At 44.0% G+C, this 27,435-nt stretch overlaps 1 protein-coding gene across 3 annotated transcripts; it reads right to left on the bottom strand.

Moving 5' to 3' along the window:
- Positions 1–369: 369 nt before the first annotated feature.
- Positions 370–27,369, bottom strand: sh3tc2 (SH3 domain and tetratricopeptide repeats 2). Of its 3 annotated transcripts, XM_061725825.1 has the most exons (23): positions 27,151–27,369; positions 22,074–22,185; positions 21,023–21,121; positions 20,075–20,200; positions 17,974–18,101; positions 17,721–17,826; positions 17,410–17,553; positions 16,357–16,555; positions 16,113–16,186; positions 15,753–15,948; positions 13,570–13,706; positions 12,531–12,581; positions 12,121–12,425; positions 11,735–11,929; positions 9,756–10,616; positions 8,357–8,577; positions 8,082–8,260; positions 5,787–5,964; positions 5,543–5,693; positions 3,089–3,211; positions 2,847–2,997; positions 1,684–1,880; positions 370–1,418 (listed from the first exon to the last, which is right to left on the bottom strand). In XM_061725825.1, the coding sequence occupies exons 2-23, from the start codon at positions 22,096–22,098 to the stop codon at positions 612–614; spliced, it is 4,653 nt and encodes a 1,550-aa protein (XP_061581809.1). In that variant the 5' UTR covers positions 22,099–22,185; positions 27,151–27,369; the 3' UTR covers positions 370–611. The 3 variants fall into 3 exon arrangements, with proteins under 3 accessions (XP_061581809.1, XP_061581810.1, XP_061581808.1); XM_061725826.1 differs by lacking the exon at positions 22,074–22,185; XM_061725824.1 differs by lacking the exons at positions 22,074–22,185; positions 27,151–27,369 and adding an exon at positions 22,186–22,534.
- Positions 27,370–27,435: the final 66 nt, after the last annotated feature.

The following is a 27,435-nucleotide window of genomic DNA, read 5'->3' as shown; positions in this document are numbered from 1 at the left end:
TCTGGATCATTTTGCTCTGTTAGGAGTTTCCCTAAACTAAAAGGACTAGGGAACCACAATTTTAAGCGGTTTTAATGTAAAGCAAAAGCCATGTGGTTGTATTAACATTTGTTTTTCCAAGCTACATTGTAACAATCATACACAGAAAAAACAATAAAAACACCCACTAAAAATTATATGAAAAATTAAAAATATAATACATTGATTTATGGGTTTCAATTAAGTGTTCTTTTCTTTTTGGGTTTTGCTTTTTTTCCCCGACAAAGCTGCTATTTAATCTATATTCTATTTTTTTTGTTGAGTTTTTTTTCACGACCAACATATTGCTCTCATATTTAAATGTATGCACAAATAATATCAACACTCAGCAACCAAAATAATTGTTTTAATGTTTGTATCATATCAACAACAGATACAACAATGTAGAAAACAAGCGTGGTGCGTTTATAAACACAGTATATATTAGAAAAAAGGCCCATGCTTTAAATTTAGGGAAACCTCCAGATTTACAGTATTGACATCATACTTTATACAAAAGTTGCCTTGTGGCTGGAACGTTGCAGTCAGTTTTTTGTCTGAGAGACATGTGACGAGAAGAGAGAAAATGTAAGTTAAAATCTCAAAGTGTTTGCGTCGGACTCACTGTCCGTCTCGGATTTCTCTTCCTCTTTTGGATTCAGATCTACACGAGTGTCTTTCTCTTTAGTGGGGGTGTTTTGCTCATCCTGAACATCCGAATCTGTGTCTCTGGCATCTGTGAAGTCACTTGGTTGTTTAGCAGGTATCTGACTGGGCACGCTGCGGTCAGACTCCAGTTCAGAGTCTCTCCCATCGGCTGGATTCTGGTAGGTGTCCGTGGAGCTGCTGCAGTCTGAGATGTGCTCCTTGGCTGTGTCGAAGGACTCGGTTAAAATACTGTCGCTGTACGACCGACTGGCCGTGGTGTCTGTCTCAGAGCCAAACGCGTCCACGAACGGACCCTCCGTCTCAGGGAGACAGTGGCTGTGGCCTCTTCGCCTGCTGGCGTCTTGCAGGTTCCTGTCTGCACATCTGCCCCCTGACTCTGAGGAGACGGTGGGGGTTCTCGGAGCTGCTTCACGCTTCTCATCTTCCAACATAAAATTCCCCCCGACCACACTTTTTTCGTAACCCATATGAGCCTCGGAGCTCTCCTCCGCCTCTCCAGATGTGATGTCCACATTTTCCTCTCCGGCAGCAGAGCTCTCCCCGCCAGCCAGAACTCTCTTCAAGCTGTGGGCTCTGCCTCTGTAAACTTGGCACAGCTCGTCGTCAGGGATGTGGTTGCCGTGGAGCTCGGCCAGCTTCATGTACACCACATACAGAGCCTCTGGGTTCGTTTGGTCCTCGAGAGCAGCGGCCAGAGCCAGCTGGAAGTAGCCCAGCGCATCAACTGCATCCTGCACAAGACAGCACAGGACGGAGGTCAGAAATGAAAGTCAAACGTCTAATATTCACGTTTAGAAGCTGGCGTTTGTCGCTTCTGGCTATAAACAGAACAGCCGAATAAATAACCCAGATTTACGTTCAGAAAACACTTTTGGGGGTCTCTGGAGGTTTATAGACATGGATACTGAGTGGATTGCATTTTTTTTTCATAGGAAACACTAGATGTCTAACGTTTGTAATCGCCTTAGCAACGTACTCTCACATCGACCACTGTACCTTGAGTTTGTGCAAAGTAAGGTTCCCCAGTCTGCAGTAGACCTTAGTGTAGTAGTGCGCCTCCTTGGGGTGCTGCAGGAAGGGAGGACACAGCGAAAGGGACTTCAGGTAGTAGTTTTCTGCCATCTCATACCGCTCCAAGTTGTAGTAGATGGTAGCCAGCCGATGGTAGGCCGTTCTCTCGTTCAGGCTCGCTCCTGCGGGGCGAAAGAAGATAAATTCCAGGCTGAGCAGGAACAGCGTGGCTGTTTTAAAGGGGACCTATTATAAAAAACAGGTTTTTTCTTGCTTTAACATATAAAGTGGTCTCCCCTCAGCCTGCCAACTCAGAGGAGGAGGAAAGCAACCAGATTCTGCAGTGTCTGTACAGCCGCCTGGATGAGCCGTCCAGTGTGATGTGGATCTACGAGCCGTTCAGATTCTGCTGATATACGTTACGTAACCAAAATGCAAACTACGCCCACAACTAAACACCGTGTCCTAACTGCATGTGAGCGTCCGACTATCACGTAGCACTGCGTGACATCGGACGCTCTCTGTCCATCTCCCTCCAGCAGCTGCCACTTTATTGAGGTTTTTGTAGTGAAATGAGGAGGAATCATAGAGATAACTTCTCATTTCAACTAACTGGATCAGCCGTTAAACATCCGTGACTGTTTCCTACAGCGCTTTCAACCGGCTTTCAACGCGAGCGGCAGGAAGAAAATAGATGCAGGGCGTCTGACAAATGTTCAGCTCAAAACGACGCGCAGCTGCGTCGCTGCAGCCAGTTAGGACAGTCCAATAGAAAATAAAGCAATGGAATGAATTTCGCCGGTGACGCTCACGCGCATCGCATGCAGTTATGACACGGTGTAAATAACTCCGCCGGCCGGAGCTTCCGCCATTTTTTCGTAGCGGTGTATCGCGTCATTCAGGCGGCCAATCAGCACAGAGCCTCATTATCATAGCCCCGCCCACTCAGAATCCTGCATAGATAATGAGGCTAGAGAATGAGATGCTGCAGACATGGCTCAGAGGCTGAATTTTTTATTTATTTAGCAAAAACAATCAAAAGCTTGTTTATAAGACATGCAAGGCCTGTTTAAAATAGGTTTTAGATGCCATAATAGGTCCCCTTTAAAGTTCATACCTTGTGTAAGAGGGAGGTGTTAAAGACGCACCTGTTTGGTTGGCGATCTGCACCGCCAGCGTGGCGTACTGCAGCGCGTCCTCCTGCTCGCCGTGTTTCATCAGCAGCTCCGTCAGCTTGCTTAGCAAGCGATACTCCGAGTGGACGTCTCTGATGCTCCGTGCAAACGGCAGACTTCCATCCTGGGGAGGAAAATTAAACCTTTTGGATGAGTTTTTGCAGCATAGAAAGTGATGACGTCTTTGTCCTGAGCCTATCTCTGCTTCCACTCACCCGGTAGAAAGGCAGGGACGCCATTCGGTTTCTGTGGCCTTTAAAGTAGACGTCTCCCGTCTCCTCGTAGATGCTCATAGCAAAGTGAGGGTCATTCATCCTGAGGGCTGTCTTCACTGCTGCCTGTGAGCAGATTCACGTCGTTAGGGTTACTTATTTCTGAGGGGGGGTTACTGTAAAACACAGTTGAAGCTGAACGTGACACTCATACAGCTAATCTGTTTTCCTGCCTACAACCCTGCAGACGGAGAGACTTATGAATGCCAAAAATACACCTCTGAGTGATATCCAGTCATTTGGGGCAACAGCCAGACCAGGGATCCCCAGACTCCCCTCTCTAACCCCACCAGGAAAGGATCCCGCAGGCATCCAGACCAGAAGCCCTAATCACCTCAGCACTAGGGGTGTAACGATACACTAATCTCACGATACGGTACGATACACAATATTGAGGTCACGATAACGATACGATACGATATTATAGCAGTATTTTTTTAACAACCTTGAATGAGGAACATATGACTGGAAAAAAATTGTCTTTTATTTGAAAGACACAAAATACAAAACAATGCTGTGCGTTTGCCCTATTGTTACAGTTTGTAATGCTTTATAACTGTTTAAGTTTTAAAGAGAAAGCCAGGCCAACCATTTTCCACAAGCTGAACTAAAAGTAAATGTCAGGTTTGCATTATGCATCTTCAGTTTCATACAAGTACAAATATTTAGACACAAACTGAATAGTTTCTCTCATGTATGATTTGACTTTTTTCTTTTCCAGAAATGTAACAACTAAAATTAAATAAATAAATAAAAGTAAATAAATACATACAATTTTACATCATAAAAAAGATTGATTCATGCTCACCTTATAAGTGTAAGAGGAGATTTATTTTTGTTAAGAAGTTTATTTTGGTAATTCAGGGATCATTATTTTATAAATATATTCTTTATATTCTGATGTAAATCAGGGACTATAATGACACTAGTCAGTTTATCTGTAGTGATTAGTCTGTTTTAGATTGGGCGGAGTGATACGCCACAGTACGGCACTAGGTGCTGTGTTGATGCTCTAAAATCCTACACTGTTGAGGGACATTAAAGTACACTGGAACTCAGCAGAAGTTTTCCCCGTGTTTATCCTACTCACGACCCCAAAAAGGTTTAATTTAATAAGGTAAGGCTTAACTCTACACCAGCCTTACATAAGTAAAAGTTCAGAGCTCAAAACCCTGCAAGAATCCCGTGATCGGGACTGCAAAACGGGACTAGTTTCTTCTGAGCGGAGGAAGATTTTGGTCCGCTGGTCGAGGCGCGGTCGGCACGCGTGGTCGGATGCGCGTTACTAGTCAACACAATAGATTAATATTAATAACCCAATATCGCGATACAGTTTGTCACCTCCACGACACGTATCGTGACGTTTTTGTATCGCAAAATTTCGTGGCACGATATATTGTTACACCCCTAGTCAGCACCCACCCGTTGATGTGGAGGAGCAGAGACTTTGCTCTGAGTCAGATGAGGGAGCTCTTCATTCATCCCCTGGACCCGGACAAGTTCCCAGAACTTCATCATCTACCCAATTGACACTTTTCTTTGACTTCCAGTACCCACAACTGCCTCCCGGGTCAACTGTAGGACTCCTGCTTCAGCATCAGGCCAAGCTGTCAGCTGTCCACCCCTGGGTTTAGGAAATGCCTCCACAACAAGCACCAACCACCTCATGGACCATTTCCAAGTGAAAACATTGCAAGCTGAAGTCCCTAGGTCAGGGGTCGGCAACCCAAAATGTTGAAAGAGCCATATTGGACCAAAAACACAAAAAACAAATATGTCTGGAGCCGACAAAAATGAAAAGTCTTGTCTTAGAATGCCTTAGAATGAAGGCAAATGGCGAAAGGAGAAATGTCGAGAAAAAAGTCGAAATGTTGAGAGAAAAGTCAAAATCTTCGAGAAAAAATTCAAAATGTCGAGGAAATAGTGAAAATTTCGAGGAAAAAGTCGAAATGTGGAGAAAAAAGTCGAAATGTTGAGAAAAAAGTTGAAATGTCGAGATTAAAAAGGAAAGGTAAAAGGAAGAAAAAAAGAAAAAAGGAAAAAAGAAGAAAAAAAGAAGAAAAAAAGAAGAAAAAAAGGAAAAAAAAGGTCAACATTTTTTGAAAAAGCTCCAGGGAGCCACTAGGGCGGCTCTAGAGCCACATGCGGCTCTAGAGCCGCGGGTTGCCGACCCCTGCCCTAAGGGTACAGATGAAGACTATGGCTCGGAAACCTTTCCCTATGAATCCACCAGTTCTGAACCACAGTTTGGACATTTGAGGCCTGGACACGGGAGAGCAGCCCCCCAAGGACACAGCTCATTAAATCACCCGGGGGATCCAACTCCTCTACAACCCGGCGATTCATGGACGGGTTTAAAGGAAGAACAATAATGGAACAGGGAACTTTTCTCCTCACCTGCAGGTACATGTCAGCCAGCTCGTCCTCCTGGATGAGGTAATATATCCGCCCCACCTGTAACCAGGTCTCCGACTCCTCCTCTCTCTTGCCCAAGTCGATAGAGATCCTCAGGCTCTGCTTGGTGTAGTCGAGAGACTTACGAGAGGATCTGCTCCAGACAAACCGAGGATGAAACAGATGAGTTTTTCACTGTTTTGTTTGTTTTGACTGACTGAATGTTAACGAGGCGCGGAGCATTCACTTCTCTGTGTTGAGTGAGAGGTAGAGGCTGCTGAGGATTTCCAGGTACTCCCCCTCCAGCCTCTTGTCCTTCAGCTCCCTGGACACCGACACGCAGTGCTCGTAGTAAACAATGCTCTGACCGTAGAGCAGCATGTCTGCGTACAGACGACTCAGCACCTTCGCCACCACCATCTGACCTGGAGGGAGTTCAGAGAGACGGCAACCCCAGACCATATGAGCTATTACATAATATAAGCCATACAAAGCATTTAATGTGTAACAGATCAAATGGTCACAGGACATATTGTATAAACCAAAATTAAGAATATTTGGTATGATAAAAAGTGGTTATAGCTGTTAAAAGTATGTTTGTGCCTCGTTATCTAAAAAACAACGATCACTATGTGCCCAAATCCGTTGTGGAATCTTGCCTTTGCACCTTGAGACGGGACGTTATGGGGCGTCCCAGAAGAAGAGTGGATTTGTCCTTACTGTGATATTAATGATACTGAAAATGAGTTCCATTTTGTATTTTATTGTCCTCTGTATCATGAGTTGCGTCAGAAATTATTTGATAGGTGAATTTGGATTTGATGTGGGTAAGTGATGCTGAGAGGCTCAAATGGATTTTTGATTATAAAGTATTTGCACTTGCTGACTATTTAGAGAAAGCATGGGATAAACGAAAAAAAGTAACATATATGTGAAAATATCCATTCTGGTTTTTGTTGGGGAGAAAGAAATATTAAGTATTTTTATTTTATTCATTTATTTTTTTAATTTGATTTATTTTGTTTTCTGGTGTACATTGTGTAGCTCCCAATTAAGTGAGTGTGATATTGTATATTGATGATTTTCTGTTTCTGGTGTCTTATAATCCTGTAGGGATGGGTCTTTGGATATGACGCAAAAATAAAACTCACTCCATTCATTCATTCATTCATTCATTCATTCATTCATTCATTCATTCATTCATTCATTCATTCATTCATTCATTCATTCATTCATTCATTCATTCATTCATTCATTCATTCTTTCATTCATTCTTTCATTCATTCATTCATTCATTCATACAGTAGTATTATCTTAACGCAGTTATGATTATATTGATCATTTGTCGGCCTGTCACATATCCAAAATGTGCTACTTGGTTTATGCAAAATAATTAAATCAATTATTCCTTTTTTTTGGCTGTTGAAAGCCAGTGACACCGTGGGTCGAGTTCAGACCTGGCGTTGACATGCGTCCTGAGAATCTGATCATGAATCAAATGGATCTCCACTTAAGTCAGTCACTTATGGCGCTTTTCCACTAGTACCTACTCAGCGCGACTCGCCTCGCCTTGGTTTTGCGCTTTTTCACTAGGGGTCTAACGTGCCAAGTAGATACTTTTTCTGTATCTATTCTGCCGAGGTTCTAAGCTGCTGAGTCGGCTGTATCTGACGTCATCACACTACATTCACCGATTGGTTGGGGGGTTGGAGTCGGACGTCTGAGTCAGGAGGAGGAAATCAGAGAAAGAGCGACTTGAGGCTTCTTCATTTTATTCAACAGGCAATGGCAGCGCAAAAGTCTGTTTCATGATCCAACTCTGAGGTGCAGATGTTCATAAACCTGGTGCTGAGGAGAGAATTAAAAAGGGATCTAGATCCAGATCCACCAGGAGCTCTGTCACTTCATAGCTGCTCACGGCTCCGGCTGACTTTTCAGCAGCACAGAGACAAACAAAATTAAAAAAAAAGCATTGCTGCTTGAAGCTTCTCTCACTCTCATTATTTAACTTGATATGGAACACAATCCACAGATCCAGCAGCACATCTATCATCTCCTCCAGGTTCTACATCTTTAGTGTTGTTGTCTTATCCGTTTAGATCACACAATCAAATACGTCACAGCAGCTTCATCCAACCTCCTACTTCTCATCTGGGTGTCTAAAAACAAACGAGGGCAAGGCGAGTGGAGGCGAGTCGAGTCGCGCTGGGTAGGTACTAGTATAAAAGCTCCATTATTGATGAGGTCTGCTTTAATTGATGACCTCTGATATTATCCCAGGATGCTTTTGTGTTCAGATTTTGAAGAAAACGTGGACACAGGTGTCTCAGACCACCTTGAAATGAGCCCTGGGTTATCAAATCCGAGTCTATCTTGGAATGTGTTCAGACCTTGCATTAGCATTGATTATTGATTAGAGACTTGAAGCCATAGGGATCTCGGTTACACCAATTCTTGATGACCTGTTCAGGGGTGGTGTAACTGACTACTGTTCAGCTGTAACAGCGAGTTACAGCTGAAAAAGTGTTAACGGTTGACTTACTGTGCAAGTTTCTGGCTTGTAGCGCGATCAGAAGCCCCATTTCATAACACTCCCTGACGTCCTGACTCCTCCCGCTGTGTTTGTAGCTGCGCCCGAGCCAGAGGTAGGTCTGGACGTGCTCCTCGTCCGTCTCGTCTCTCCGGGGGCTCTCCCAGAGCTCCAGGAAAAGGCACAGAGATCTAGCAAAACCAAGTTCATGCCGCTTTTGTAAACCCTCTTTTCTGGCACAGGCTGTCTGGGTTCAACTGATGAGAAAAGAAAGAGAAAGGTCTGACCTGACGAGGAAGCTTTCTGCCACCCGGGACGCCCCGGCGCCCAGAGCCAGGCAGCCCAGGTTAGCCAGCGCCAGGGCCTGATTCCTCTGGTTCCCACTTTCCCTGGAGATGACCAGGGCAGAGTAGAAGTGCCCGCCTGCCTCTCGGGTGCGACCCTGATGCCTCAGACACAGAGCCAGCAGGTTATGGATCACGCCTCGCTGAGTGGGACTGTCTGTGCTCTGCAGAGAGACGTGCACGGAGGAACTCATTAGCACTGACATCCATACGGAGGAAAAGCTGCATGTCCTCGTCAGCTGGGGATCCATTCAAATGTCAAGAATCGATTGGATTCCGATTCTTAAGATTCAGAATCAATTATCAAGATTTGATTCAATCCGATTCGATTCCGATATGGATTTGGGTTAGTAAATCTGTTTTTTGAGCTGTTGCATGAATTATATGACTGTAGTTCTGCAACATATTAATACTAGTATTATATTGAGAATCAACAGCAAGTATTGGCAGCTAATGATGCTGTAAGGACCAATCAGCTCCCAGAATGTAATTATAATTACATTCTGGGAGGTGATTGGTTGCTTTCAGAAACATCGTGTGGGGCAGAATTACCAAACAGATCCAGGGCAGCAAACAGAGGACATATGAAATAGTTTTTTATGTTTTCCATTTTCAGTCTTTTTCGGGTTTTTAATTTTTGAGAATTTGGTTTTTAGCATTTTATGCAAATGTAACCCCAAGACAGTGTATAAAGTAATGAAATATAGACAATTTATGCAATTATAACTGAAAACTTTAACGTTTTCATTCCTTTAAACATATTTAAAGGCATAGTGTCCACACTGCAAAAACTCAAAATCTTAACAAGAATATTTGTCTTATTTCTAGTTAAAATGTCTCATTTTTAGTCCAAAAACAATCTCATTACACTTAAAACAAGACTCATCAGTGGAAAAAACAGCAATTTTCACCTGTTTCAAGTAGATTTTCACTTAAAATAAGTGGAAAAATCTGCCAGTGGAACAAGATTTTTTTGCTGGTAATGAGAAGATAAATCTTCTACTTATTTCAAGTGAAAATTAACTTGAAACAGGTGAAAATTGTCAAATAACGAGTTATTTTTCTGGTAATGACTCTTGTTTTAAGTATAATGAGATTTTTTTGACTAAAAATTAGACATTTTAACTAAAAATAAAGACAAATATTCCTGGTAGGATTTTGAGTTTTTGCAGTGCAACAAAACATCCTTTTTTGGGCATAAACTGAAAAATACCAAGAGTTGTAACGTAATGATGAAAAAAATACATCTTTAGACATACGAATCGATTTTTAGGAATTAATATGAGAATCAATTTAGAATGGGAAAATTGATTTTTTCCACATGGGCCTAGTCCTGGTTTACCTGGAGTGAGGTGAGCAGCGGCAGCAGGACCGTCTGAGCCTTCTCTGCCTGGCCCGTCAGCACCAGCAGCCAGCCCAGCAGCACGGAGGCCTCAAAGCCCTCCTCCTCGTTGCTGTGGCCCCCCGTGTCCACGGCCTGCTGAGCGCAGCACACCGCTCGGTCCAGCGCCCCGTACTGCTGGTAAATGGAGGCCAAGCCCAGACACAAGTCTCTCTGAGTCTTCACGTCGTCGCCCTGCTCGGCCACGGCCAGGGCCTGCTGCAGGTACACCACGATCTGAGCGGGGAGGAGGGACGTGCCCTCCTTCCAGCAAGGGTTCAGGCGGACCGAGTTCCTGATAAACAGCTCAATCCTCTGGAAGGCCTCGGGGAGAGAGTGATCCTGTCTGGAGTCCAGGCTCACGGAGGCCAGTGCTAAGTACGGCATGTATTTACGGTGATAGAGGCCGCTCAGGAGCCAGTTGAGGTCCAACGGCGCGATCGGCCCCCCTTTGGGAGCAGAAAGAGTGAAGGAGAGAAACTGGAGTCTCTCCACGAAGGGAAGCGCATCATCAAACTTCCTGAGGAGCAGGAAGAGCGTGGCGATGAGGTAGCAGACGCGAGCCTCCAGGTGTTTGTCCCCCATGACCACCGCCCTCCTCAGGAGCAGCTGCAGCAGCTCCACCTCGTCCGTGGACGTGAAGTTGTGGCCGGGAAGACAGAGGAGCAGGGCGCTGGCCTTCTCCAGGGTCAGGGGCAGTTTGTCTGTCATGCGCTGCTTCAGGTAAACCGCTGTGAGGTTGGTGAAGAGGGACACGAGGAGCGGCGTGTCGGAAAAACTGTCCACGTTAACGCTCAAAGCCTCCTCGTAGTAAACACGGGCCTGGGAAGAGGTGGAAACCTGCATATTAAACTTATATATACACACATTATATAAACATATATATATATATATATATATATATATATATATATATATATATATATATATATATATATATATATATATATATATATATATATATATATATATATATATATATACACCCTGGGCGCTGTGCAAAATGGCAGCTCACTACTCCTAGTTTGACTAGAGATGGGTGAAATGCAGAGAATACATTTCCCAATTCCCACAATTGGGAAATGAATAAATGAATGAATGAATGAATGAATGAATGAATTTCTATTTCGAACATGTATATAAAAATGAAAGTAAAAATAAAAAAAATAAAAAGATAAACATTTACATCTTCATATTCACATATGTTCGAAAAGGAGTAGGAAGAAGTCTACACTTTTTCCTAGTTCCTAACCCTTTATAACACTATGGATTTACATTATTGCTATTATTATATCTACACAATATCCATATAAATATAGTTTATATAAATACTACGTAAACATGCCTTTTATTACATAATTATCCATATAAGTATATAGAAAATATAAATATTACATAAATATTATATCAATATCTAGAAAATACAAATATTATATAAATCTATATAAATATACACTATATAAACTACATAAATTACTATCCCTCGTTAACCCATTTCCTCTTATAAATAATTTTTTATATCTCTTTTTAAACAGATTAATGTTAGTACTTTGTTTCATTTCCTGCTCCAAACTGTTCCACAGAGTCACTCCACAGTTCGTTATGCACATGCTTTTCGTTCGTACTTTATGTTTTCTAAAATTTAGTTCTCCCCTTAGATTATAGCCCCTTTCTCTCTGTGTTAACATTCCTCTGATATTTTTTGGTAGTAGATTATTCCTTGCTTTGAACATTATTTGCGCTTATTTGTATTTTAACCAGATCCATACATTTCAGTGTGTGTGATTTTATAAACAGTGGGTTTGTGTGTTCTCTGTATCCTGCATTGTTTATTGTCCTTATGGCTCTATTACTAAAGGAAAATATTATTATAATAATATTATACATCATGGAATATATCTACTGAGAATATTTTAACCCTGTGGGTGTTTGTGCTCTACCTGGGAGAGCTTCATCTTCCTGGCGCACAGTCTGCCCAGGAGGAAGCATGCTCGGCGGTGGGCCCAGTGCAGGCCCAGTCTCTTGCAAAGCTCCCTGACACTCTCAAGATGTCCCGACAGATCCTCCTCGGCCTTACCACTAAAGGTCACCCACAGAAAGGAATACTGCAGGTCATACAGGGGCAGGAGATCCTCCTGGAAGCAACAGCAGTTACTAGAGTTTAGCATTGAGCAATCAATAAGTAAATAAAATGTATCCAGGGGTTTCAATTTCAATCCAAGAGAAAACTTCTGCAGGAGAAAACTCCTGGAAAGGGACCGAAAGGGCAGGAACCGCTAGTGGGAGGGGAGAGAGAAGTGTAGGCATGAAGTGTGACCCGTCTGACCTGGAAGGCCTGGAGGTTGAGCAGAGTCAGCGTCGGGTCGCTGAGCTCAGATTCCTCGCCCTCCCAACTGTTCTCCTCCAGGAAGAGAGGCGGGTCCTCCTGAAACTCGTCCAGTTCTCTGAAGGTGTCCTCCAGAGTAAAGGACAGGCGCTCTCCCTCCCGCGGCAGAGGGTTGTGGGAGTGATAGAGGGACACGTTGGGAGAGGAGTGAGAGACGGAGGTGTGGGTGGAGAACTGGTGTTGGAGCGTCCCTGCGCTCTTCTCTGAGACCACGCTCTGACGGGGGGTTGAAAAAATCTTATCGTCTGTGAGGAAGAGGGATCAACTGATTGATTGGTGGATAAAAGTATACATACTGTATTTTCTTTTTTTTAAACTGTGTGAATGCCACATTTCTGTGGAGGAATTACCATGTTTTGGACGGTTCCGGATGTACATGAAGTCAGTCTCATCCAGTCTATCTGGAAACACACGAGGCAAAACACTTTAAGCAGCTTGGCGGAAACATTTCCCCCCTGATGAATCCCAAACACTACCACTATTTATGCTACCGGACCCAGACCCAGACGGCACACGGCGCAATGGGTCTCCTATATACAAAAGTCACAATTACCTAGAAACTAAATTACTTGTCAGAAATCAGAAATCAGAAATCAGAAAAGGGTTTATTGCCAAGTTTTCACACGAGGAATTTGTTATGGGGATTGGTGCAACACAATACAAATATAAAAACAAATATATAAGAGATAAAATAAAATGAAATGTATAAACAATAAAAAGTATAAACAGTAAAATAAAATGTAGACCGCAAATGTACAAAATGAGGTTTTAAAGTGCCGGGTGAGTCTGTACGAAAGTGACTTAGGAACTTAGGATAGGTAAAAAGTATAGACAGAAATGTACAATGAGGTTTGTCTCCACCCACTTACTTTCTCGGTAATTTCCCTGTTGGTTTGAAGGAGTGCCAGGTTTTATGCGTTTTATACGTACATCATTTTATGTGTGTGTATATCCAAACCCTTATAATATTGTAGTTTGGTCTCCTTACAACTGAAAGTAGTCGCTGTTACAAGCCCATACATCCCGTTTTGATTCATCATTCCCTTTTTTTTTTTTTTTTGTTTGTCTTTAGTTAGTTCTGTTTGTTCGTTTTTCCTTAAAAAATATAAATGTACGCAGGTTTTGTTTCTTTCAACATTACACAACTATAGGGCAACAGCTATGTTTTGACATGCTGATGTTTTTCTTTCTTCCTGACAATAATTGTAAACCAATTGTACACCAGCGGTGTAATGTAAGATGTGAGGATAATAATAATAAAGAAAATAAAATAAAAAAGAAGCTAGACGGAAACATTTCCCCCCTGATGAATCCCAAACACTACCACTATTTATGCTACCGGACCCAGACGGCACACGGCGCCCTGCACGGCCCCGGTCACCTCTTTACCTAGCCTGTACACGGAGCTGATGTCGGACGAGAAGAGTCTCTCCAGCAGGCTGCCGTCGCCGGGCTCAGAGCTGGACGGGTTCACCCGGGCCAGGCCGGCCTTCTCCTCCTCAGCCAGAAACAGCAACTGTCCGTCTCTGCCAGAAGCAAAACAAGGGCAGCATTATCATACGAGTTTTCTCCCGAGCATCATCACCCACCCGTCCTGTTCAGACCGTTAATGCAAAATCTGTAAAAGTAAAGGTCAGGACTGTAAACAAGAACATCTGCTTTTGTTGAGAGGAAGTGCTTTTTCACTGGCCAAATTAAAAAAAACTAAGTTAATGATTGTTTTACATTGTTTTATGCAGTTTTCAGATTTCAAGGGGCTGCAAACACCTTCTTCTGGAGAGTTGTTTCTAATATTAGCCCTTATGATGTCAGACAGGAAGTGCTCGTCCACCAGACTGAGAGGATCGGTGGTGATTCGGCGGTCAGTGGTCAAAAGCAGAAGTTTGCAACTATGCAGAAAAGATGGAGTATGTTTTGGGTCCTGGCAGATTTACTTCTTTACCAGATGTTGGCAAATAAATGATGTTTTTGGTTGTGAGGGAAAGTCGTCAGACCATGGTTTAGTGAACAGAAGGAGATGGTTTTAGGCCCAGGATGCTGCTGAATTTGCAGGAACACTAAAGCTGAAAACCAGGGGTCTCATTTATAAAGCTTACGTGCGCACAAAACAGGGCTTGAAAGATGCGCACGCCACCTTCTATGCAAATGTTGGGATTTATAAAAAAAACTTAACGGGAATATGTGCCATTTTCGGCTTTTGAGCGCACGTACACTAATAGTATGAATCCTACGCACTCTTTTATAAATGACGCCCCTGATCTGCTCCAATTAACATCAACAAACGTTGATATTCTGAATCCATCTCTGATTCAAACATGTATATAAACATTTCAGTTGTTGACGTCATTCACAGGAAATGTGGAGAATGTATGACAACATGTTAATATATTAAAATGTTTGTGAGTAACTGGCAAAAGGCGGTTAGCTCCACCCATCTACAAGCCTCCAGTGACTGAAGCAATCAAAAGACACTTCCGTCAAACGTGATCATTTTTGAGAGTTCCTCCTTGTCATACTTGGCCTTTATGAGGTACAGTGTTCCTCACAACGAAGCGACATCCAAGGGCCAGTCTCAATACACCCCCTAGTCCTACTTTTCAGCCCTACACCTACATTTTGCGCGTTCCCGTGAGGGTAGTGGTGTCCCAATTCCTCTTTGCATCTAGGGGTAGTGGCCTTAACGAGGGCTAGGGGGTATGAATCTACCCCTTCACAGCTAGGGATTTCAGATGCTGACTTCGCGACCTAGGGCCTGAGAAAATTTCCCAGAATGCTTTATGTCATCATTTGTAGACTGAATAAAAAAAAAAAAACATGGCAGACATTTCTTATTTTTTAATGAATAAAATCAATATTTTGAGTTAGTTTCTGCATAAAAATGCGTTTTGATTACATTTCTAGCGAGAAATATATATTTTACTTTCATAATATTCACTCAGTGGATGTACATAATCACTTGTTTGCCCGTTGTTGCAAAGATCTCGCCAGAAAAAAAGGCTGATTTAAAGTTCCGCGTTACACCAACGCACAGCCTACGGCGTAGGTTACGCGGCGATGCGCGCCATACGCCGTACCCTACGCCGTAGGCTCTGTGTCGATTTAACGCGGAACCATAAATCAGCTCCCGAGCCGGCAGGTTGCAAATTTCTTAACAGGCTTTATTTGGATAAACTGAGTTACTTTTACGCCTGAAAAAATATTAAAACTTAATAAAGTGGCATATTAACGGCGCTACAGCTGAAATTAAAACAGCTTCTACCCTGCTTCCTCTCGGCTTCCTGATATGGTGTGACGTATGTGCAAACGTAACTACGCAGTCGCTTACGTACCCGAACGTAAACCACACAGTGACGTAGCAAGTGGTGTCCCAATCCCTAGGGAAGATTACAAGGGCCCTAACCCTGTGGCTTCATTTTTAGGGCTAGTGGTAGTGAGTGAGGGCTAGTGGTAGAAAGTAGGGGCTGTATTGAGATTGGCCCAAAGACATGCAGGGCAGTAGGTCATGAGGACTGAAGAATATTGACATCAGAGGTTAAAGTGAACAGAATATGTAACTTGTAAAGGTTTCTCACAGGGGTACGATGTTCAGAGGTTTGACATGGTCCTTGTGCACAAAGCCGGTGCGTCCCGTGGAAGCGTGCTTTCCTACGAACACGGCCAAGCCCCGGAGCAGCAGACCTTGCACCTCCACGATGTCCCCTTGGCTCAGCTGGAGCTCATCGGCCCCGGCCGGACTGTAGTCCACCGCTGCTACACACGAACCCGTCACTGGGGGATTGGATGAGGAGAATAAGAAGAGAAAAGGCAAACGTGAGGAGAGTATAAAGATAAGTTAAGTGGTCCATGCAGGTTGAAGGTATTTAATTTTGGAATAATATGAACTGTGTGTGTACAAGGTGTGAGCAGGTCTGTTTTGTACACAGCAGCATTACCGATAGAGTGTTCATGCTGTTCCTTTTCTACAGGTGAACATCCAGCATGGCCCGGATACTTCCTCAGGAACCACCTGACCAAACAGGAAGTACATTTAAAAAAAAAAAAACTATGCCGACTACTGCTTTGACATGTTAATTACCTCCCTGTGCTTATCTGCTCATTCCGCCTAAAGATATCCACGCTTGCAGCGTGCCATCAGTGACACGGCGAGCAGCGGAGCTAGTTTGCATGGAGACTCACTGATAAAAGGGGAAGGGCAGCGGCTGCATGGCGTTGACCGGGACCAGGCCGTGGAGTCCCGTGGACAGCATGGTCCCCTCCCACATGTCCTCCTGCCCCGTGTCCTTCACCATCAGCAGGTCGTTCTTCTTGAACTGCAGCTGCTCTTCTTCTCCGTCCTGCTCGGGTCTCGTGGACAGCGCCTTGGCAAAGAAAGATCCTGCAATGGGAAGGAGAGCTGCTGCAAACGTGCAAATAAAAACCAACAAAAATGGATGCAGACAGCACCCTGTGCAGTGAATGTTGTTGCTCTCTGTAAAAGCCCAGGATCAGCTGCACTGAGGCCACTCGCTCAGTCACTGGCAGATGCGAGATGATGGATATTTTTTGTCTCCCCCTTCGATTAGCGTAATGTGATTTTCATCACAGTTTGCCAACTCTGCATTGCTATTATTTGACTCCGAGAAGCTTTTTGCCAGGGGAAGTGGTAGTGATGTCTACGTGTAGCATGCACAAGCGAATCAATATGCATTTATGGTAAAAGTAGCAGAATGCTTTGACTGAATAATACATTTAAAAAGCAGATCGTTGACCTGTGGGAATCTATAGGAAATCTCTGAAATGCAGAGACGGTATGGTGTCATGGGAAGGCTGGCAGGTATCTCAGATCACTGGGCAGGACACAGAGTTACATGAATAGGTTGCTGACCCAGAGCTAGTATAAAGAGACAACCATGCATCCATTGTGGAGGAAAACCAGAGCATCTTTGGAAAACTCCCACAGACACGGGGAGGTCACGGCCTACCCACGCAGTTCAAACCAATTCTCATTATTTAGGGGGAACTACCTCTAAATGTCAACGATACAGCGCATTTATAAAGTCCGTCTCCGACTTAATGGGCGTCCGTGGGACATTCATTAAAAATAATGATGTGATAAAGTTTTATGTGTTTAACTGCTTAGATTTAGGATTTAATCTCATTATGACTGTAAATGTAGAGGATTGTGATGTGCAGGCAGCAGCATACTATCCCCCCTCCCCTTGAGTTAGTGTGGATATCAAACCCACTGACCCTCTTGCAGCAGGAGACCCAGGTAGAGCGTGGCCAGATGCTCCTCGTCCACCGTGACGTTGATCTCCAAGTCGCGGAGCAGCTCCTGGTCCAGCCAGAACGACTGATCGCACAGGAAGTTCTCCAGGCAACGGGCCACGTAGCCTGGGAGACAGGAAACCCCACCTGAAGTAATACTAATAATACGAGAGCTACTACTACCAACCACAAAGCAACAGGATCACCGATGATGACAAAAGGATGCATTAAAATGTAACCACTTCCAGGTCAGGGGATCATTTAGTGGAATATGGAAAGATCTTTACTCCTACCTAATGACAGGTAGGTTGAAAACTTCCAGATCTCCTCCACAGTCTTGAATGTGAGTACAAAGCTGTCCTTCTCCGCGTGGACGGAGACCAAACGTGCAGACAAGTCCTGCAGGAACAAAGGCCTCACTTTACTGCAACAGAACTTTCATCCAAGAGTTTAAACAGCACAGCACTTTGTAATATCTCAGACCATCATGTCTACTCATCATGCATTAATTATCATGTCAAAGCATTTAAAAGTGCTTGGTCTCACTTTAAACAACTGCATGACGTCCTTGCTGTTGCTCTCCACCACCCGCAGTCGTGTGCGCAGCGACTCCTGCAGGGCCCGATCCGGATCCTCTCTGGACCGCCTCCGCCCGGTGAACACCAGAACAATTTCTTGGTAGCAGACAGACATGATGTTATCTCAGGTTTATTATAATGCAGTGGAATAAGAAGACAAGAAAACTAATCCTGGAAGGAATCCCACGCGCCTTAATCTACGTGAGGAAAATTGAGTATTTGAGTATTTGCAGTCACTGAATTAAAGGAGAAAAAAAAAGGAAAAAATCACGCTGGAATTAAATGTTTCGTTCTCTAAGAGCGCGAGAGACCAAACTTTCAATAGTTTATTAAAGATGCTCTGTGAGAGCTTTTATTTCACGGAAGCTTTGCGAGCAAAACGCGAGTCCCTGGAGGAATAACAAAGCTATTAGGCCTTTTACTGGACTCTCAGAGTGGCAATTTAAATCCATTTCAGCGGAAGAACCTGGGGGACCGTGATGAATGAAGCTAAACTGCTGATTGAATAAAGCATTAGGAGACTGGCTGGAGGTGCTGCATCAGTATGCATGAAAATAATGTCCTATGAAAATGACTCGGCGTATGAAGTAGGTCTAGCTAGACAGGCTGATATGAAAATTAGTTTAATACAGTGCAGGAAGAAGGAGACAATTAAGACTATTGACCAGTCAGCAGACGCATTAGGACGCTATTTCCCTGCAGAAGTCAGCTATGATCTGAGCAATAATGAGGCGGCGCTGCCAGCTGAGCAGCTGTGGTGGCCAGAGACCTGGTGCTAACTCGTTGCCATTAGTATGGCAACGCTAGTTTGTAGCATATTTATGTAGACGAGCAGGTTGTCACACTTTAAGCATAAAACCATGTTTTTCCCTCCCGCCGCCCGTCCAATTTTCATTCCCTGCTGATGACACTGCAGCGTAAAAACAAAACACTGACCTTTGTTAGCAGCTTGGTCATTTGGTGACCACATTTAGCTGCTTTTTCAACTAGAAACATTCTGGGGTGCTAACTCAGACATAAAAGGTGACTTTTAAGATTATTTTTTTTGTTGTCTGACAAAAAAAGCTGAAATAAAAAGTTAATGAGTGCTGTTTTGAAATATTTAGCTTAATTAAATTACAGTACGTGAGCACAAAGAGTCGGAAACAGGCAAAAACTTGTTCAGTTTTGACACAAAACATATGCAGATGCAGCCATAGATTATCTTAGATCACCAGCGTTTCAGTGACCATCAACTCATGACATGACGCTAACTTTCTTGTGGCTCCCTCGGTTGAAAGAGATGCCAATAGTGAACTGTTTGTAGGTTGCTGTCACATGATATATAACATACTTGGGTGCACGTTACAGTTAGGGCCGCATTAACTGCCGGAGGAATGGCATAAATTTCGCCAAAATTACACGATTAATTCAAAATGGCAACTTCCTGTTCGGTTTCGGCCATGGCTCCAAGAGACTTTTTTTTAAGTTGCGACATGATACTGGTGTGTACCGATTTTCGTGCATGTACGTCAAAACGTATTGTGGGGCTTGAGGCACAAAGTTTTATCTGTATGGACCAATCAGATGAAGGGGATCACACTTTTTGGCATCTATCGTCGCCACGGTAACGCTTTTCTTTTGACTTTTGACCTCCAAATCTTCATCTCGAGTCCAATTCACTTGTCTGAAGTGTTCCTACTACTTGTAACTTATGTTTCATTGGTATTTTTCGTTTATACGTAGAAAGGTATTTGGTTTTGGTGAAACATCTACAAGATGTCAGCTTTTTTTTTTTTTTTTTACATTTTTTTGATAAGTTCTTGTTTATTTACTTACCTATCAAATAATAAAAATGATTTTTGAAGCTTTGGAAGCTGAGTTTTTTGTCTCCAGTGGGTTGCCATAAAATGACAACTCCATGTCAAAAGCAGACTTTTGTACTGGGATCCTGTGATATTAGTCGTCTTACACACAGTTAATGAAGGCTACAGGAAAAAGAAGCACACTATGAAGCCTTCAGCAGTGCTGGTTTATCTTTTAATTTAGTCCTTTTAATGTGAATGAAAAGTTGAGTCACTGAGCTGTACCTGAAGAGAACTTCTCTCCTAAGGAGACGGTACTTCCTCTCAGGAAGGCCTCCTTCTTCTTCCAGTAGCTGTCATGCTCCACCGCTCCTTCTCCTGATTCTGCAGCCGGGCCGTTGTCGTCCTCACCTGCTCAGGAGAGAAGGATCAGAGTCAGGGAGACCAGCGTTGGATGACCCCCCCGTCCTCGTGCAAGGTCTAAAAGTTAATCCACTGTTGCTGAAACAGCATCATTCACTCATAACGTTGTTTGGGAGGAAAACTGCTGTGTTTTACGTGGAAACTATTTAATCAAAATGACCATCAGAAGAGCGGTTTAACCAGGTTTCAGACGTCCCAGACTGGCTTGCAGATTAAACTGAGAATGATGCTAGTGGACACAAGATAGTAATTACTGCCTGACATTTACAAAAAAAAAGAACAATATCTGTGGTTGTTATTTTGGCGAGTTGCTCATATGAAAGAGAGCAACAGTTCCCAGCCTCCGTCTGCGGTGGGTCATGTTCACGCTGACGTACTTCTTTCATTTCTTTTGGCAATGTCGTAGCAGGGTAATACAGTAACTTATGTGGTCTGTTTAGACTAATTTGTACAAGTCTAAGTAAGCAGAAGTAAACTATTCAACTCATTTCCTTTGCACAGGCTGTTTTAAATCTTTATGAAACAGTTTTAATGACTTATCTATTACTTTTTGTCGTTTTTCAGCCATTGCATGAGTTTTTACATACATATTAGCTGGTAATATATATATATATATATTTTTAAATCAGTTGCGTGCTTCCTCCGGTTTGTTCCATTGTGCAGGGAGGATGTGCCAAACACTTCCTCAGCCTGTGACCAGAGGGAGAGCAGCTCTGCTCCGTCTCACATGCACCTCATGAGTTGTTGTTCGTCCAAACTAGCACAGGACTCTGTTATTACCGATAACAGAGCGACACACGGTTGCCGTACCTTGAGTCATGATGTCATTTCCTGAGAAGTGCTCATTCGCTCCCCCGATAGTGTACGGCGGCTCCCTCCAGAGAGCATCCAGCTCAGCAGGAGATATGTCTGTAGACAGGGGGGAAAACTGCTCGTGATCCTTCACACCGGGGGAACAGCTTAGCTTCTGTACTGTTAAACGTGACACCAATGTCTCTTAAAAGACCAGAGGAAATGTGCACGTTTGCTGTCTTTGCTGCCACCGCCCCCACATGTGAACAGTAGATATGAAGCTACAGCCAGGGGCCACTTCGCCTCACTTTTATTAGGATAAAAAGTGGACGAGAGGGAAAGACGGGTCGTACCAGACTCTCATCCGCTGGAGTATTTCTTGAATAATTAAAGACAAACTAATCATCTCCTGGCTGTAGCTTGATCATATGAACATATTTTCATTGGGGCAGGAACATGTAAAGTGGTTTTAAAAGAAAAGTTTGTTTAAATGACACAGTTGTCCGGATAGGGAGAGCGTTAAACATCACTCGGGAAGACTGGGGCAGCCATTCGTATGGGAAAGTTTCAGCTGTTGGTTAGTTCAGGGAGTCGTCGGGGGTGGACAGAGATGAACACACACAAGCCTGGCCCACACACACACACATACACACACACACACACACACACACATCTGCACTGAAAGAAACTCTCAGCTGCCCTGCGCCTGACTCCCCACCACATATTTATGTCAGTAAAGTCACACCACCAGACAAAAAAAGGACTCCGGTTAATCAGATACAAACAAAAATAGTAACAGAGTTGATTAGACTGCCTTTTTCTTTTCTTTTTTGTTTTTCTACATGCGTTGTCAGTGCAAAAATACACACCAGGACGTTATTATATTGATGCAAAGCAGTCACAATAAGACAATGGAGGAGCAACACAATATGCAACATGACATTACGCCAGAGAGGACAACAGCCTATTCTTTCAACCAGAGCCCGGTTAGCACCAACGGGACTGCTCGAGTCATTACAAGCAGAGTCATGCTGCTACAGTGCAGGATCACACCATGCTCGTTTTTTACCTTCTTGGCTAAATGCGTTACCCATGCTGTATATTGATCTATGTTTCGTGCCTATCTGAGTGTAGCGGTCCGTCTCATGACGGTGGAGCACAGAGAGCGGGCTGGGACCGACCTGTGAAGGAGGAGAGGCAGGTTTTGATGAGCAGTCGGCAGCAGGAGGAGCTGAGGAGTGGTCTGCAGCAGCAAGACGCCATCTGGCCCAGGAGTCGCCGGCTCCCAGAGATCAATGCCATCCCATCAGTTTCCCCGAGCCTCTTCAACAACAATTCACTCTCTTCCTCTCTGTTGGACAAGCCAAGGTTCCTTTTCCTTTTTCCGTGGTCGCCTTCCTTCCTCGCTTACTACCAGTCAGTAAGAGCAAGGCTCTGCCTCCTCTGTCCCACTCCAAAGCCTTATCCGCCCCTCACCTCTATCTGTCTGGGACTGCTTCTCTTTGTAATATTTCTGTTTCTTGCTGTCTCCATCTTCCCCCTCCCACCAGTCCCTCTCTCTCTGCTCAATAGCCTCCGAGCCAGCCAGTGAAAGCACAAAGCACTCTCTGCAATTGGTATGAGTGTGGGGGGCAGGCCTCCGAGACCTTGCCTATGTGTCGTCTGTGAGTGCGAGTGTGTGTGTTGGTGAAAAATATGCACAGAATGTGTGTCACGGAGTCATTGTGTGTGCCTTTTGTTTTTTTCAGTGGCGGGGATAACGTATTGCTGACCTGCTGTAAGGCAATGCCCCCGAAGGGCAGGCTGCAAGGTCGCAGCCAAGTGGGGGTGAGTGCCTGCGAGCCGCCTGATGTCCCAGACGCTCGGGGAGGTTTGGAACGGTTATCAGTCCTGGTGTCGTCGTCGAAGGAGGGGGGGGCGTGTGCTGCCGTGTGAACTTCAGAATCACTGACCTCACGTGACCCCTTACAGCTGCAAAGGAAGCAGTGCCTACGCTGCATGATGGGTTCTGAGACTACAGCTAGGGTTGCCACCTTTCAGAAATAGAAATAAGGGACGCCCTGATTTCAGCAGCGCAGGAGCCAAAAAAAAAAGCCCCAAAACTTCTAAACTGAATAAAAATGTGTTTATTTTATATGAAAAAACAAAATGCTTTGATTTAAAGTTTAAAGTGCTTTAATAGCATTGAACTTGCATGACTGTACAGACAGACAACCATACTAGCAACTGAAATATCCTCCTATGCTATGTATGTCCACATCTAGATGTAATATAGCCTACAGGTGAAGAATATGGTGTAAAAGTTAATTTATTTCAATAATTCAACTAGAATATGGTGTAAAAGTTAATGTATTTCAATAATTCAACTAGAATATGGTGTAAAGGTTAATTTATTTCAATAATTCAACTAGAATATGGTGTAAAAGTTAATTTATTTCAATAATTCAACTAGAATATGGTGTAAAGGTTAATTTATTTCAATAATTCAACAAGAATATGGTGTAAAAGTTAACTTATTTCAATAATTCAACTAGAATATGGTGTAAAAGTTAATTTATTTCAATAATTCAACTAGAATATGGTGTAAAAGTTAATTTATTTCAATAATTCAACTAGAATATGGTGTAAAGGTTAATTTATTTCAATAATTCAACTAGAATATGGTGTAAAAGTTAATTTATTTCAATAATTCAACTAGAATATGGTGTAAAGGTTAATTTATTTCAATAATTCAACAAGAATATGGTGTAAAAGTTAACTTATTTCAATAATTCAACTAGAATATGGTGTAAAAGTTAATTTATTTCAATAATTCAACTAGAATATGGTGTAAAAGTTAATTTATTTCAATAATTCAACTAGAATATGGTGTAAAAGTTAAGGAAAATACGGTACAAATCGTGTCCCGTATTAGTTCAATACGGGACGCAACATTTTTTTCTCAAATAAAGGACAATTCCGTATTTTACGGGACGGGTGGCAACCCTAACTACAGCCATCACAGTTTTGTCTCAGTTTGGCCCTGGTGGTTGCTCCGAAGCTGCTGCCACATTGTGAGGAGGGCAGTCGTCTCCATCTGGGTGGGCCGGAACATTAATCACATGGTGCAGAGCACTCAACCTTTAACTAATTATCACCACATGTGTCTGCCAGCCAACAAACAAAGCTAAGCTGCACCATCTGATGTTGCGACCACACGAGGGCAGTGTGAAGCATTAATACAGCACTCATAACACCGTTTTACAAGTTAAATCCAGTGTTGGTTTCCTTCTTATCATTGATCTCTTATATATGTTGTGGTAATTTAGCTGATAATGCTAACACTGGACCAGTTGTTTGCTTGGCCAGAGTTGGGGAACCCAAACGCAGGATAGATATGTGTATAGGAGCCCACTATTAATATTTTCTCTTGGAGACAGGAAAGGGGGGGTCAGAGAGAGATACGGGGAACCGATTTAGCAAAGAGCCACAAGCCAGGACTCGAACCTGAGCTGGTTACCCGAGGACTGTGGCCAGTACGGGGCGCCCGCCCAAACAGCTGAGCCGTCCAGCACCCCGGTACATTTATATAAGTCTGAGGCGTTACTGGGGAGCCTTTTAGAGAGGCAGCCACATCAGGCAAGAGGCTGGCGCGATGAAAAGCCCTTCTAAAGTGAATTCTCCCAGCTTTCTGTGGGGGTCGCCACAGCCGAGCTTTGAGTTCTGCATCCTGATCTGGCGTTGTTTTGACTGGGACAGCCATTCCCATGTATCCAGGCTGGGAACCAGCACCAGGAGAGGCTTTGGCTGGGACAGTGCAGGACCCTTCCAGATGGATACCCACTGCACCCGCTGTACCCACCTTCTCAAATCATTAAATAAATAAAGAAGATAAAAAAACCTGCCTGGACAAGCACAGTTCATACAAGCACAGCCATGAACATGAAACATGAAAATGTGTGATGAACTGACAGCTCATCATGAAGCAAGCATCAGTCCGTCCGGTACCTTGTGCATGAGTGCAGGGGTGTGTGGAGAAACAGTGGACTGATTGAATTGTCTGTTTTCTCTTTTCCTGCTCTGCCCAGCTGGTTTTCAGCAGGAGGGTCCCCCCTTATGATCCAGGTCCTGGTCCAGGTTTCTTCCCTCCTAAAGGGGAGCTTTTCATTGCCACTGTTTATGTTATGTTTATGTAATAATTGCTCGGGAGTCATGTTCTGGATCTCTGGAAAGATCCTTGAGAAAACTTGTTGTAATAGAAGCTATATATATAAAATTGAATTAAATTGAATTGAATCAGCTGAACGGAAAGGAGGGAAATTTCAAAATAAAACAGGAAGTGAGTAAACTGAGACTCAAAAGCATGATAAGCTGCACTAACTTCCCACTTTTAGATGAGAAGCAGACACAGCTTTGCTCTGGGCTGAACACACCCCCTCACGGCAGCAGCGGCCCAGTAAAACAGGAAGGTCGCAGCCTTCTCAGGTAAACGATGAGCAGAGACCTGGCGTACTGAGACGAGCTGAAGAGTTCCTGCTCAATACTCCTGTTAATGCAGCTTCAACTGACTGCATTTAGGACTAATAGACACAGCTTTCAAACCATTTTCCCCCCAGTTTGCACATTTTTAGGCTCTCCCCTGCAATTTATTGGATTTCAGTGGGAGTAATCACTTGAGAAAACTTGACACAATCACAACATTGTAAGCTGAAGCAATAATTGCAGTTTTTTAAATCTTTTAAGACTGGTGTGTGTTACACGGATACCTCAATGGAAACTGCAACTTGGCTCACTTCAGATGAGTCCCGTCAGCTGTCGCTGCATGTAATTTCCAACCATTGAAAACAAATGCCTGAAGCTTCTTCCTCTTGCGTGCCCGGATCACCGACCAACCCCGGCCTATACTGCGGGCCCGAGGAGCTGATATCCTTGCCTGAGATCACCGTCCTTATCTTGTTTATGTGCCGGCTGAACGGTCATGGTTTAATTTGTGCATGTGTATCTCACGAGGCGGAAAGCCGTAAACAGGCCGAAGGTGTGCCGGAGCATATCTTGGGAGTTTTCATGCTCCCCTGCTTGTTTTGTCGGGAGTGAAACAGATGTCTAATTTAATAAACACAGACTTCCCAAGGCTGAAATGTGCAGTCACATGCACGGGCATTTTGATTGCACTGAAGGTTACACAAGGGGCCCGCGGGCCGGGCTCATTTACGCCTCTGCATCATGCAGGCTGACAATTAAACAATGCAGCACAGGACTGTTTTCACAGAGCACCTGTGGATCATACTGTTGTTTCCTGGCAGCTGCAGCATCAGAACCCTAACCCTCATCTGGAGGACGGCACACTGCATGTTTCTGAGGTCTCTTTGCCGCCAGTGCTCATGATTACAGATCTGTGAAGCCACAGGCAACACTATGTGCCGCCTTTAATCACAGGGGTTGTCTAGCTAATGACCACGTGCCATAAGTGATCCTGCAACCTCCACACGGGTCTGAAACCACAGCAAACCGGACTACAATTGTGACACTCAGTCAGTCCATGACAATAACGTTCAGCCTAATGAGAAACATATGGTTGTCAGCATTGCCTGGCTGCCCTGGAACTGTGGCTGCTCGAGGTATTCGTGCCTGAGCGGGTGTGTACGATATTGGTTTGTGGATCGAGAGTATGTGGAAGAGGAGTAAGCAGATGGTAACATGAGAGGGAGGTTACGGGGTCTAAGTTTAGATAAGCCCCCCTGTCAGCCCTGTTCACATGCCTGTGTGTCTGAGACACAGCTCCCTGCAGGGATGTTCCCACACTGCAGCAACACCACTGCCTACTCTCAAACAAACATTTACCAGGCTTTATGGATGGATCAGTGCTATCTCCATGACCTGACATGGTGGTTTCATCCACCAGAACGAGTATAGATACACACAGAGACTTCACACTGTCCTGTTTTCACATACACATATGTTATCTGACTTCTGATGGGCACAACAAGGAAGCAAAACCACCCTGACAATCACTGCCTACAGCAAGATTTACTGTTAATTCTACATGGTGTGGCAGGACCAACACCATAGCTCCGTGCCACAGTACAAAGTCCAGCTGTGCTCGCTGAGAAGCATGACGTTTCAGCAGATCTTCAGGCACCGACAGCAGAAAAAGACTTGATCCTTACCTCTGTGCTACTGGCAGCTGCCCCCTCTCACTGCATTCTGCTGGGCTGGCTGTCTGCAGATCTCCATGTCCCTCTGCAGGCGTGCATGCGGCTACACCGTGTAACCGGTGGACTGCATGTCACAGGACAGCCTGCGAAACTCCCGTCAGGAGCAGCAGGACGGCAACACGAGAGAAAGTGAGAGTGTGTGTGCGTCGGAGGGTATCAAAGGCAGCAGCATGTCAGTGACTGAGGAAGTTTTGGGCTGTGACTCCTCCCATCTTCTCTGTGGGACGATGGTACAGC

Source organism: Cololabis saira, chromosome 7 (genome assembly GCF_033807715.1).
Source record: "Cololabis saira isolate AMF1-May2022 chromosome 7, fColSai1.1, whole genome shotgun sequence".
NCBI lineage: Eukaryota > Metazoa > Chordata > Actinopteri > Beloniformes > Belonidae > Cololabis > Cololabis saira.
This window is presented reverse-complemented; position numbering and strand designations above follow the sequence as displayed.